At 45.9% G+C, this 13,100-nt stretch overlaps 1 protein-coding gene across 3 annotated transcripts in view; it reads right to left on the bottom strand.

Annotated features, from left to right (window-relative positions):
• The window catches only part of PRPF39 (pre-mRNA processing factor 39), a 404,622-nt gene that overhangs the window by 60,022 nt on the left and 331,500 nt on the right, over positions 1–13,100 (bottom strand). For all 3 annotated transcript variants that reach the window (XM_069208720.1, XM_069208721.1, XM_069208722.1), the window contains one exon: positions 11,396–11,470. In XM_069208720.1, the coding sequence (XP_069064821.1) occupies positions 11,396–11,470 (75 nt within the window). The remainder of the gene's footprint in view (positions 1–11,395; positions 11,471–13,100) is intronic.

Here is a 13,100-nt window from a genome sequence, read left to right as displayed (position 1 = left end):
GATTCAGGGGTCACTGGTCCTGGGGAAAGCGTCGCTGGAGCAGTTTTTCTTCTGAATGCAGGAGACAGGCCGGTAGGACTGGGGCCAAAGCAGTTGGTGTCTTCTTTCTTCTTCTGCAGGGGTTTTTCAGCTCAGCAGTCCTCTTCTTCTGTAAGTTGCAGGAATCTAAATTCTTAGGTTCAGGGGAGCCCTTAAATACTAAATTTAAGGGTGTGTTTAGGTCTGGGGGGTTAGTAGCCAATGGCTACTAGCCCTGAGGGTGGGTACACCCTCTTTGTGCCTCCTCCCAAGGGGAGGGGCTCACAATCCTATCCCTATTAGGGGAATCCTCCATCTGCAAGATGGAGGATTTCTAAAAGTTAGTCACTTCAGCTCGGGACACCTTAGGGGCTGTCCTGACTGGCCAGTGACTCCTCCTTGTTATTCTCATTATTTCCTCCGGCTTTGCCGCCAAAAGTCGGGCCGTGGCCGGAGGGGGCGGGCAACTCCACTAGCTGGAGTGCCCTGCGGTGCTGGAACAAAGGGGGTGAGCCTTTGAGGCTCACCGCCAGGTGTTACAGCTCCTGCCTGGGGGAGGTGTTAGCATCTCCACCCAGTGCAGGCTTTGTTACTGGCCTCAGAGTGACAAAGGCACTCCCCCCACGGGGCCAGCAACATGTCTCGAGTGTGTTGGCTGTTAAAATCAGTCAGCCTACACAGGTAGTTGGTTAAGGTTTCAGGGGGCACCTCTAAGGTGCCCTCTGGGGTGTATTTCACAATAAAATGTACACTGGCATCAGTGTGCATTTATTGTGCTGAGAAGTTTGATACCAAACTTCCCAGTTTTCAGTGTAGCCATTATGGTGCTGTGGAGTTCGTGTAAAACAGACTCCCAGACCATATACTCTTATGGCTACCCTGCACTTACAATGTCTAAGGTTTGGCTTAGACACTGTAGGGGCACAGTGCTCATGCACTGGTGCCCTCACCTATGGTATAGTGCACCCTGCCTTAGGGCTGTAAGGCCTGCTAGAGGGGTGACTTATCTATACTGCATAGGCAGTGTGAGGTTGGCATGGCACCCTGAGGGGAGTGCCATGTCGACTTACTCGTTTTGTACTCACCAGCACACACAAGCTGGCCAGCAGTGTGTCTGTGCTGAGTGAGGGGTCCCCAGGGTGGCATAAGATATGCTGCAGCCCTTAGAGACCTTCCCTGGTATCAGGGCCCTTGGTACCAGGGGTACCAGTTACAAGGGACTTACCTGGATGCCAGGGTGTGCCAATTGTGGATACAAAAGTACAGGTTAGGGTAAGAACACTGGTGCTGGGGCCTGGTTAGCAGGCCTCAGCACACTTTCAATTCAAAACAAAGCATCAGCAAAGGCAAAAAGTCAGGGGGTAACCATGCCAAGGAGGCATTTCCTTACATCCAGTAACTTACTCCTTTCTTCCTGGTCACTAGGGGTCACTGTGGTACTTACCTTTGGGGTTTTCTAGTACCCCCAGCTCACCTCTACACATTCCACTTACCTAGGTGGGGATCCTGTGTTCACATTCTATTTTTTTTGTATATGGTTTGGGTCTCCCTAGGGTCACTATTGCCTATTTGCACTGTTTTCTATCACTTTCTATGCCTATTGATGATCACTAGTGTACATATCTAATGTGTTATTTACCTCCTATAGGAGGGTTGCCTCTCTAGTACTTTTTGGTATTGTGTCATTAAAATAAAGTACCTTTATTTTTGTAACACTGAGTGTTTTCTTTCATGTGTGTAAGTGCTGTGTGACTACAGTGGTATTGTATGAGCTTTTCATATCTCCTCGATAAGCCTTGACTGCTCATCCACAGCTACCTCTAGAGAGCCTGGCTTCTACACACTGCCTACACTATACTAATAGGGGATAACTGGACCTAGTATAAGGTGTAAGTACCTCAGGTACTTTCCACACACCAGGCCAACTTCCCACAGTCATCCAGGCAAAGGATGGCTCATATCGAAGAAAGGTACTTCTAGAAGGATTCCAGCCTGTCATTTTGGCTTACTTTGGTCCACTGCTCGAAGGGTGTCTTCATCACATGCACCTTTCGTGCTGGTATTAATTTCCTCACTATCTTCACAGCCACTATAAGGAAGACTCAGCATACACTGGACACACACTTTTAAACTACAATGCTCATAGCCCAGTTCATGAATATTGATGTATCTGCTGTTGGGCAGATAGTTCTTGAAAGTGGTACAGCAGGTGTGTAGGTCATCTGCTGGGTGTTAGTTGAAGAGCCAGGTGTAAAGAAATGGCTCCCTGTTGCAGTTACCCCCCACTTTTTGCCTGAGACTGATGCTGACTTGACTGAGAAGTGTGCTGGGACCTGCTAACCAGGCCCCAGCACCAGTGTTCTTTCACCTAAACTGTACCATTGTTTCCACAATTGGCACAACCCTGGCACCCAGGTAAGTCCCTTGTAACTGGTACCCCTGGTACCAAGGGCCCTGATGCCAGGGAAGGTCTCTAAGGGCTGCAGCATGTCTTATGCCACCCTAGGGACCCCTCACTCAGCACAGACACACTGCTTGCCAGCTTGTGTGTGCTGGTGGGGAGAAAATGACTAAGTTGACATGGCACTCCCCTCAGAGTGCCATGCCAACCTCACACTGCCTGTGGCATAGGTAAGTCACCCCTCTAGCAGGCCTTACAGCCCTAAGGCAGGGTGCACTATACCACAGGTGAGAGCATATGTGCATGAGCACTATGCCCCTACAGTGTCTAAGCAAAACCTTAGACATTGTAAGTGCAGGGTAACCATAAGAGTATATGGTCTGGGAGTCTGTCAAAAACGAACTCCACAGCTCCATAATGGCTACACTGAATACTGGGAAGTTTAGTATCAAACTTCTCAGAATAATAAACCCACACTGATGCCAGTGTTGGATTTATTAAAAACTGCACACAGAGTGCATCTTGGAGATGCCCCTTGTATTTTACCCAATTGTTCAGTGCAGGACTGACTGGTCTGTGCCAGCCTGCTGCTGAGAGACGAGTTTCTGACCCCATGTGGTGAGGGCCTTTGTGCTCTCTGAGGACAGAAACAAAAGCCTGCTCTTGGTGGAGGTGCTTCACACCTCCCCCCTGCAGGAACTGTAACACCTAGCAGTGAGCCTCCAAGGCTCAGGCTTCGTGTTTCAATGCCCCCAGGGCACTCCAGCTAGTGGAGATGCCCGCCCCCTGGACCCAGCCCCCACTTTTGGCAGCAAGTCCAGGAGAGATAATGAGAAAAACAAGGAGTCGTCACTGGCCAGTCAGGACAGCCCCTAAGGTGTCCTGAGGTGACTCTGACTTTTAGAAATCCTCCATCTTGCAGATGGAGGATTCCCCCAATAGGATTAGGGATGTGCCCCCCCCCCCCTCAGGGAGGAGGCACAAAGAGGGTGTAGCCACCCTCAAGGACAGTAGCCATTGGCTACTGCCCTCCCAGACCTAAACACACCCCTAAATTCAGTATTTAGGTGCTCCCCAGAACCTAGGAAACTAGATTCATGCAACTTAAAGAAGAAGAGGACTGCTGAGCTGAAAACCCCTTGTAGGAAGTTGGCTCTGTATGTGCTATTTCAAAGTAAGGAATAGCATGCACAGAGTCCAAGGGTTCCCCTTAGAGGTAAGATAGTGGCAAAAAAGAGATAATACTAATGCTCTATTTTGTGGTAGTGTGGTCGAGCAGTAGGCTTATCAAAGGAGTAGTGTTAAGCATTTGTTGTACATACAGACAGGCAATAAATGAGGAACACACACTCAGAGACAATTCCAAGCCAATAGGTTTTTGTATAGAAAAATATATTTTCTTAGTTTATTTTAAGAACCACAGGTTCAAATTCTCCATGTAATATCTCATTTGAAAGGTATTGCAGGTAAGTGCTTTAGGAACTTTGAATAATCACAATAGCATATATACTTTTTACATAAAACACACATAGCTATTTTAAAAGTGGACACAGTGCAATTTTCACAGTTCCGGGGGGAGGTAAAGTAATGTTAGTTCTTGCAGGTAAGTAAACCACCTATGGGGTTCAAATTGGGGTCCAAGGTAGCCAAAGTTACAACACCAGCAGCTCAGGGCCGGTCAGGTGCAGATGTCAAAGAGGTGCCCAAAACACATAGGCTTCAATAGAGAAGGGGGTGCCCCGATTCCAGTCTGCCAGCAGGTAAGTACCCGCGTCTTCGGAGGGCAGACCAGGGGGGTTTTGTAGGGCACCGGGGGGGACACAAGTCAGCACAAAAAGTACACCCTCAGCAGCGCGGGGGCGGCCGGGTGCAGTGTGCAAACACGCGTCGGGTTTCAATGAGAGACCAAGGGGTCTCTTCAGCGTTGCAGGCAGGCAAGGGGGGGGCTCCTCGGGGTAGCCACCACCTGGGCAAGGGAGAGGGCCTCCTGGGGGTCACTCCTGCACTTGAGTTCCGATCCTTCAGGTCCTGGGGGCTGCGGGTGCAGGGTCTTTTCCAGGCGTCGGGATTTCAGAGTCTGGCAGTCGTGGCCAGGGGGTGCCTCGGGATTCCCTCTGCAGGCGTCACTGTGGGGGCTGAGGGGGGACAACTTTGGTTACTCACAGTCTTGGAGTCGGCTTAGGGTCCTCCCTGTAGCGTTGTTTCTCCACCAGTCGAGTCGGGGTCACCGGGTGCAGTGTTGCAAGTCTCACGCTTCTTGCGGGGATTGCAGGGGTCTTTAAATCTGCTCCTCTGGAAACAAAGTTGCAGTCTTTATTGAACAGGGCCGTTGTTCTCGGGAGTTTCTTGGTCTTTTGGAAGCAGGGCAGTCCTCTGAGGATTCAGAGGTCACTGGTCCGGGGGAAAGCGTCGCTGGAGCAGTTTTCTTCCGAAGGAGGGAGACAGGCCGGTAGGGCTGGGGCCAAAGCAGTTGGTGTCTTCTTCTCTGCAGGGTTTTTCAGCTCAGCAGTCCTCCTCTTCTTTAAGTTGCAGGAATCTGATTTCCTAGGTTCTGGGGAGCCCCTAAATACTGAATTTAGGGGTGTGTTTAGGTAGGGGAGGGCAGTAGCCAATGACTACTGTCCTTGAGGGTGGCTACACCCTCTTTGTGCCTCCTCCCTGAGGGGAGGGGGGCACATCCCTATTCCTATTGGGGGAATCCTCCATCTGCAAGATGGAGGATTTCTAAAAGTCAGAGTCACCTCAGCTCAGGACACCTTAGGGGCTGTCCTGACTGGCCAGTGACGACTCCTTGTTTTTCTCATTATCTCTCCTGGACTTGCCACCAAAAGTGGGGGCTGTGTCCAGGGGGTGGGCATCTCCATTAGCTGGAGTGCCCTGGGGCATTGTAACACGAAGCCTGAATCTTTGAAGTTCACTGCTAGGTGTTACAGTTCCTGCAGGGGGGAGGTGTGAAGCATCTCCACCGAGAGCAGGCTTTTGTTTCTGTCCCCAGAGAGCACAAAGGCCCTCACCACATGGGGTCAGAAACTCGTCTCTCAGCAGCAGGATGGCACAGACCAGTCAGTCCTGCACTGAACAATTGGGTAAAATACAGGGGGTATCTCTAAGATGCCCTCTCTGTGCATTTTTTAATAAATCCAACACTGGCATCAGTGTGGGTTTATTATTCTGAGAAGTTTGGTACCAAACTTCCCAGTATTCAGTGTAGCCATTATGGAGCTGTGGATTTCGTTTCTGACAGACTCCCAGACTGTATTCTCTTATGGCTACCCTGCACTTACAATGTCTAAGGTTTTGCTTAGACACTGTAGGGGCATAGTGCTCATGCACCTATGCCCTCACCTGTGGTATAGTGCACCCTGCCGTAGGGCTATAAGGCCTGCTAGAGGGGTGACTTACCTATGCCACAAGCAGTGTGAGGTTGGCATGGCACCCTGAGGGGAGTGCCATGTCGACTTAGTCATTTTCTTCCCACCAGCACACACAAGCTGGCAAGCAGTGTGTCTGTGCTGAGTTAGGGGTCCCTAGGGTGGCATAAGACATGCTGCAGCCCTTAGAGACCTTCCCTGGCATCAGGGTCCTTGGTACCAGGGGTACCAGTTACAAGGGACTTACCTGGGTGCCAGGGTTGTGCCAATTGTGGGGACAATGGTACATTTTAGGTGAAAGAACACTAGTGCTGGGGCCTGGTTAGCAGGGTCCCAGCACACTTCTCAGTCAAGTCAGCATCAGTATCAGGCAAAAAGTGGGGGGTAACTGCAACAGGAAGCCATTTCTTTACACTATGCAACAACCAACGGGTCATGATCTTCCCGGACTTCACGAGAGAGACACATATGCAGAGGGCTTCCTTCCACGGGCATAAACGCACTCTAAGAGACAATGGGATTAAATATGCGATGCTCTTCCCTGCCAAGCTCAGAACAGAACACGAAGGCAAAACAAGTTTTTTCTCATCACCACTGCTGGTGGAGGAATGGCTAGAGTCAATGAACCTGACCCCATCGATGATGCACTCCGGCCCACCCAATAACCTGAAGAAGAAGCGCAGTCGATCATCTAAATGGTTCACGGTGGCGGTTCCCCCTAAGCACCAATCCTTACAGGAAATGCGAGATGCCATAGAAGCGGCAGCGGCCCTCAGCAAGGGTCCTAACCCTAGACACCCAACATCGAGCAACTTGTCAGATCCTGACTCCAGCGGAGGGGGCACCTCCGTATCCTCTCGAGACACGGCCACAAGCCTACCTAGAATAACTCCAGGAACATCTGAAGAAATCATCTGACGCCAACTAGAGTGGGTCCTCTGATCCGTGAGTACTTAAGAGAAAAACGTATAAACCCGGTTAGGATCATTACCCAGCAGTCAGACCAGGACAATAATGGCTGATTTTTGGGATAAATGAGCGCATTACTCTGATCCTGCCATTCTGAGGCCGGGCCCCGGGACGGCCCGGGGCGCGCACTCTTGGCCCCTTCCACACCACCCTCCTATAGGATTATAGAACAGAATGCTACCAGTTTGGACAGGAAAAGTTTCTGTAACCGGTCCTGGGGAGTGGGAGTGGGGATTTCTGTTTTTTTCAATTAGTAAGAAGGGTACTTCGTGCACTGAGAGCTAAAATGAAAGACATATTTAGTCCCAAACTTTTACTAGAAAGTTGTAGGTAAGAAACACCCCTAAAACACACCTACATTATTCACCAACAACTAATGAACCAAATCCATGACTTCAAATTACAAGCTAATAACCTGGAATGTTAGGGGGTTAAATAATATAGCTGAGCGATATAAGGTACACAACTACATCAAACGCAGAGGGGCACATATTGCTATTTTAAAGGAAACCCATCTGATAGAGCAGGAAGTGGCAGCGCTACGGAAAAGGTGGAGGCGCCAAATATTTGCCACTAACTACTCAGCATTTGCGAGAGGAGTACTAGTTTGGATACGCCCTGGCATCCCTTTTCAAGCATTACATACATACATAGATAGATAAAGAAGGCAGATATGTAGTCATTTCGGGCAGGCTAGACGGGAGAGAACTAAACATTGGAGGCCTCTATGCCCCGAACCAAGACCAGAAGAAATTCTTTGACAAAATGTCTGGGGAACCAAGTCCGATTCTGGCGAATCCGAAAATTATAGGAGGTGACTAACTGCATTTCTGATATTACGATGGACAGATCACCCCCCCCCCACAGACTCAATCGATAAAAGCAGCCAAGGCCCTTTCAGAATGGCAACAAGGCTGGCAAATCAGAGACTGCTGGAGACACCTCTACCCACATAATAGAGAATATTCCTTTTATTCCGCAGTTCATGATCTACACGTAAGATTAGACGCAATACTAGTCTCACTGGAGCTGCAGCCCGTTGTAACTTCAGCTGAATACCTGAGCCGTACCATATCAGATCACAACCCCCTATTAATATCAATGAATTGGCATAAAGAAAAACCAGTAATACCCTCTTGGAGACTCAGTACTGAAATATTAGAGGACGAGGCATTTAAACATCACCTCCTCAATAGTATCAACGATTATTTTAAACTAAATGCAGGAACTGCATCCTCTAGAGCAATTGAATGGGAAACCTTTAAAATAGTAACTAGGGGTAATTGTATTGGGGAAAGTATCGGAGTGCGTAGATCTTTTGAAACAGAGCTTAATAAATTAGAAGACTCCCTAAGAAATATTGAGTGCAAGCTTCCCACTAACCCTGAACTGTCCTCTCTTTTGAGGGAAACTAAAACAAAAATAATAGAAGAGAACATTAGACTCTCTTGCTTCAACTATAAACAATACTTAAGTAGACAGCATGCAGAAGGAGATAAAGCAAGCGCTCTTCTGGCTTTGTTAGCTAAACCCCCCAAACACCAAACTATTATACTTGAAATAGAGATAGATCCAGGGATCAGAGTACTTAGCCAAAAATAAATTAATAATTGCTTCTTTGAATACTACTCCTCTCTATACGCCCCACCTCCCGAAACAATTAATGGTACCCAAATCGTGGAACTGGAGTCACTGAGACTCCCCAGATTGGAAGCTACAGAAAGTACAACCCTGGCAGACCCTATATATCGATTGTAGAAATCAAAACTGCAATACAAAGCATGGCAAAGGGTAAAGTACCAGGAGCAGACGGCCTCCCAACAGAGTTATATCAGGACACTTTAGCACCCAGACTTTGCACACTATATATAGAAGCCTGGCAAAATAACAAATTACCGCAATCCACTAATGAGGCCATAATGATTCCCTTATTAAAACCAGACAAACCTGCTACCGATGTCCGCTCATACCGTCCGCTCTCAATGCTGAATTTAGACTATAAAATATAAAGTAGAGTACTAGCTAACAGACTTCTACCACACATGACCTCTGATTCACCAGGATCAATCGGGATTTAGTCCACTGCGCAGCACAGCACTAAACATCAGGCGATTTATATCACTTAATTCCCTACCCGACACCTTAACACAAGCTGCTATAATCTCAATAGACATCGAAAAAGCCTCCGACAGCCTGAGATGGGATTATCTAGAGCAAGTCATGTTAAAACTTTGACTGGGAGAGGGCTTTGTCCGCTGGATGAAATTGCTATACACAAACACCACAGCAAGAGTTTGTACAGGCAATACCTTCTCTGAGCCATTCATGGTGGGAAGAGGGACTAGACAAGGCTGCCCACTCTCCCCACTTTTATTCGCAATCGCAGTGGAACCCCTTGCACAAACTGCAAGATCCAAAGGTCACTTTGAAGGCATCCCAATTAACAATTGGACACACCACATCGCGCTATATGCCGATGACATGCTACTATTTCTTAAAAACTTGGTGGCGGATCTCCCTGGGGTGATAGAAATGCTAGACAATTTCGGCTCAGCCTCGGGATTTAGGATTAATTGGAGAAAATCCTCTATTTTCCCAACCTCCAAAGACACCCCAAAACCCCCTGACACTAAGGTCTTACCCTGGACCTCATCCACCTTCAAATATCTTGGAGTCAATATCTATCATTCAGTAGAAGATTTACTAGAAGGGAACATACAAAACGCAATCAGGGGAATTAAAGCTAGCATGCAATTCTGGAGCACCTTACCCCTTACAGTCGCTGGAAGAATTGCACTAATTAAAATGATAGTACTGCCCAGGCTTCTATACTACTTCTCCACGCTACCCCTAATAATTCCCAACTCGATATTTCAAAGTGCTGAATCATTAATAGCAAGCTTCATTTGGGGTCCCAGTAGACACAGAATAGCATCTCGGACCCTCCAAAGACCTAACTCGGAAGGGGGACTAGCTGCACCTAACTTATTGGGTAGGACAATTGCAATGGTTAGCAAGACTGGTTACTAAACCCCAATTCGCTGCTGACTTACAAATACCATTAACATGCCCATTAAGCAAAATCCTGCAAATAATACTGATCCCCAGAAACCGCTTCCTATAGAATGGGAATCCATCAGACACTGCTGGGAACAGTACCTCAAACGCTCCCGTTTAAAAACACCTTATGCTCCTGAAATCCCTTTGGAGGCTCTGAGTTGCTTCCCAAATAAACAAATCAAACATTAACAAATTGACCCCGTTCAACGTCACGAAAATAGGTGAGCTGTATGGTAATGGGAAACTTCGTCCCTATGTGGAGCTGCAAGAACAATTTGATCTCCCTCCTGGATTGTTTCTCTCACACACACTGCCATTGTAAGAAGCATTCAAACAATATGGGGCAAGGGAACCCGTGAACCCCCAGCACATAAGGGATGCGAACTCCTATGCTCAATGGGCGAGCAGAGGAGGTTAATCTCTGGTATATACAAACTATGGCAAGGCGACACCCGCACTCCGCTAAATAAACTCAAGATAAAATGGCAAAATGACCTTGACGTGATATTAGAAGACAGCCAATGGGACAGCATTACATCCCACGTCTACACTATCTCTAGAAATGCAAGATTTAAATTGATAAACCTGTATATTTTCCACAGAGCTTACCTAACTCCTAAAAGGATAGCCAAAATATATAATACAAATAAATCTGATTGCCCACGTTGCTCCGATCCAGCAGCAGACATAATACATATGTTTTGGAAATGCCCCCTTATTAGCGCATACTGCTCAGAAGTATTCGGGAAGCTAGCTGGCTGCACTGATAGAACGCTATCACCTACCCCGATAGCAGCAATCCTGGGGGACTTCCCACGCCCATCGACACATAAGATGTCAAACAAATTCATAGACCTAGCTTTGATATTAGCGAGGAGAGAAATAACATTACATTGGAAGGACCCAGGTGGCCCACTATTAATTAGATGGCTAGGTGCACAGGTAAATGGGCTGAAATAGAGAGCACAGTATTAATGAGAGAAGCATCCCGAGGCCAAAGACCCAGAGAGAGTGTTACGCAATGGGACTTACTGCTTGAAAACCTAAAACCAACCGATGCCACCTCCTCGGATTAAGACAACTCTTTATCGAATTCAGACTCCGAACACGACACTACAACTACTTAACAACAATGCCGGAGCGTTAACCTACCTCGAGACTTTTGAGACTTTTCATCATAAGAAATATATTGAAGGACTTAGTGCACGATGGGGGGCGGGAGGGTTCAAGTTACCAGGGAATTTCACAAAGTGTTTTGATTCATGTTATTACCTTTATAAAAGTAATAAAAGGTATATTTAAAAAAAAAAATAATTGCCTAAGGATACTTGAGGTTTTTGCCTTATCAGAAATAAATATCTTTGAATCTCCTACGGTTATATGTGATATTGAAATGTACGTGTTCTGAAAAGGTGGGAATATTGGATGTTCATGGCTATAAGTGAAGACCCTAAATTCATTTTTAAATACAAAGAACGAAATTGGTTATTATAAATACCAAATTCCCAACCAATGATTTACTGAAAAAATATGCTTTCATACCAAATATGTTTGTCATATAATGAAATTGACATACCCATTCTCAACTTTTCTTTTTAAAGCCTCATGCTCTTGTAGAAGCTTTTGATGCTCATCATAGGCTGTCAGAAGTCTGCAGAAAAAAAAAACCAAACGTTTAGTGAAAATGATTTTGTTTTACACATCATCCATTAGTTATGGGGGTCAATCTACAAATACCATTTTATCAGCTATCTGTAGAGCACGTAGGCATGCTTTTCAATTGTATTCCATCTGCAAGTGTGGAAACCAGAAGACCACCTTCAATATCCAGAATAATAAAATAAAAACGTAAAACAAGCAAACTTCAAACTCTGATTTGCAGACAGACACTTGTGCCTCTCTGGTCCTTAAAAAAAGATCATATTAAGTTAGCTGTTCCATCACCTCAATCCTTATTCAGTGAGGTCACTGATGTAGAGGAGAACCTCTCAGTTCTAAATAGGAGGTTAAATTAAGCTCTCCAGTCCAACATATTTCACTCACAATGGCATTGTTGTGCACCCTAGTGGCTGCATGAAGTACAGCCAATTACAATATTTATACAAAATAAAAGCAGCTTGTTGGCACCATGAGTGAGCGGTCATATGTTTGGCCAAGAAAACAGAAATGGTCTTCATGCCTCATTGCGTCAGATTCACTTGTCTCCACCAACAAACGGGATGTTCATTTTCCCTTTTGCTTGTGTGTAGTGGGTCAACCCTGCGGAACACAATCTAGTATGACGAATTTTAGAGTTGAACAATTCACCTCCTTGTCCCACCCACAGGAGTACCTCCCAATATGCCTTCAGCTTCACACAGGTTTGATCGACAAGCAATTATACTGCTGCGAGTGTTAACAGACCAGAGAGCCTGGATTTTAGAACCAGTGAAGGCCCATTATCATTGCACTTATTGTGTAGCCTGCCAATTCACTTGCAATATTAACAGTTTTGTAGAAATTAATAAACTACAATATATATGTAGGTTTTCATACACTGCGTATCTATATGTATACCACAGGTCGGTATTATCACTTGCCACTACAGCATATTTTAGGACTAGCTTATACCTTCTGTTCGAGCCAAGACAGGTAAATGTAATATATTAATTTTCACTTACCACACCCCACATAATAACATTAGTTAATTACAGATATCCCTGTATTATTAATGTCCTGATGAGACAGACCCCAATATCCCAATGAAGGTCAACACTTTGACAATTGGATAACTAACAAACTACAATTCTAATCTTCTAAGGACTTTGTATAGTTGTTATAAACACACAAATATTCACATCCACTACACAGTTTCCTTCTTGTCTCTTGGTTGGGGTTTTTCAGTTTTTGCACTTTGGACACATTTCACACACTTCGTGAAGAGACTCAACAATACATTGTGTAGTATATGTGCTGCGTACTTTTGGATAAAAGTGTGTATTGACATAAAAATGTTCATGGAGGTCTTATGTTACAATATAGATATGGATAGTGAACTGAATAGAGATGACACTGCTCACTGTAAGTTGTGCATTAATCATACCAATGTGAACTTTGGTTGCAATGTTGCAGAAGTAGTACAAGATGCCCAGGTCCGCATTGGTTTAAGGGTAAGCTCTAGCTATTAAAAATAGAGGTGGCAATTCCATAGCATATGTTTGTTCTACGTAGGTGCAGCGTGGCATCTGATTACTCAAGAGGAGCTCTGGAGAATATTCTATGGAGTCTGCCTGATTTGTGAT

Source organism: Pleurodeles waltl, chromosome 9 (assembly GCF_031143425.1).
Source record: "Pleurodeles waltl isolate 20211129_DDA chromosome 9, aPleWal1.hap1.20221129, whole genome shotgun sequence".
NCBI classification, from domain to species: Eukaryota; Metazoa; Chordata; class Amphibia; order Caudata; family Salamandridae; genus Pleurodeles; species Pleurodeles waltl.
The sequence above is the reverse complement of the archived record's forward strand: the minus strand, read 5'-3'. Positions and strand labels throughout refer to the sequence as shown.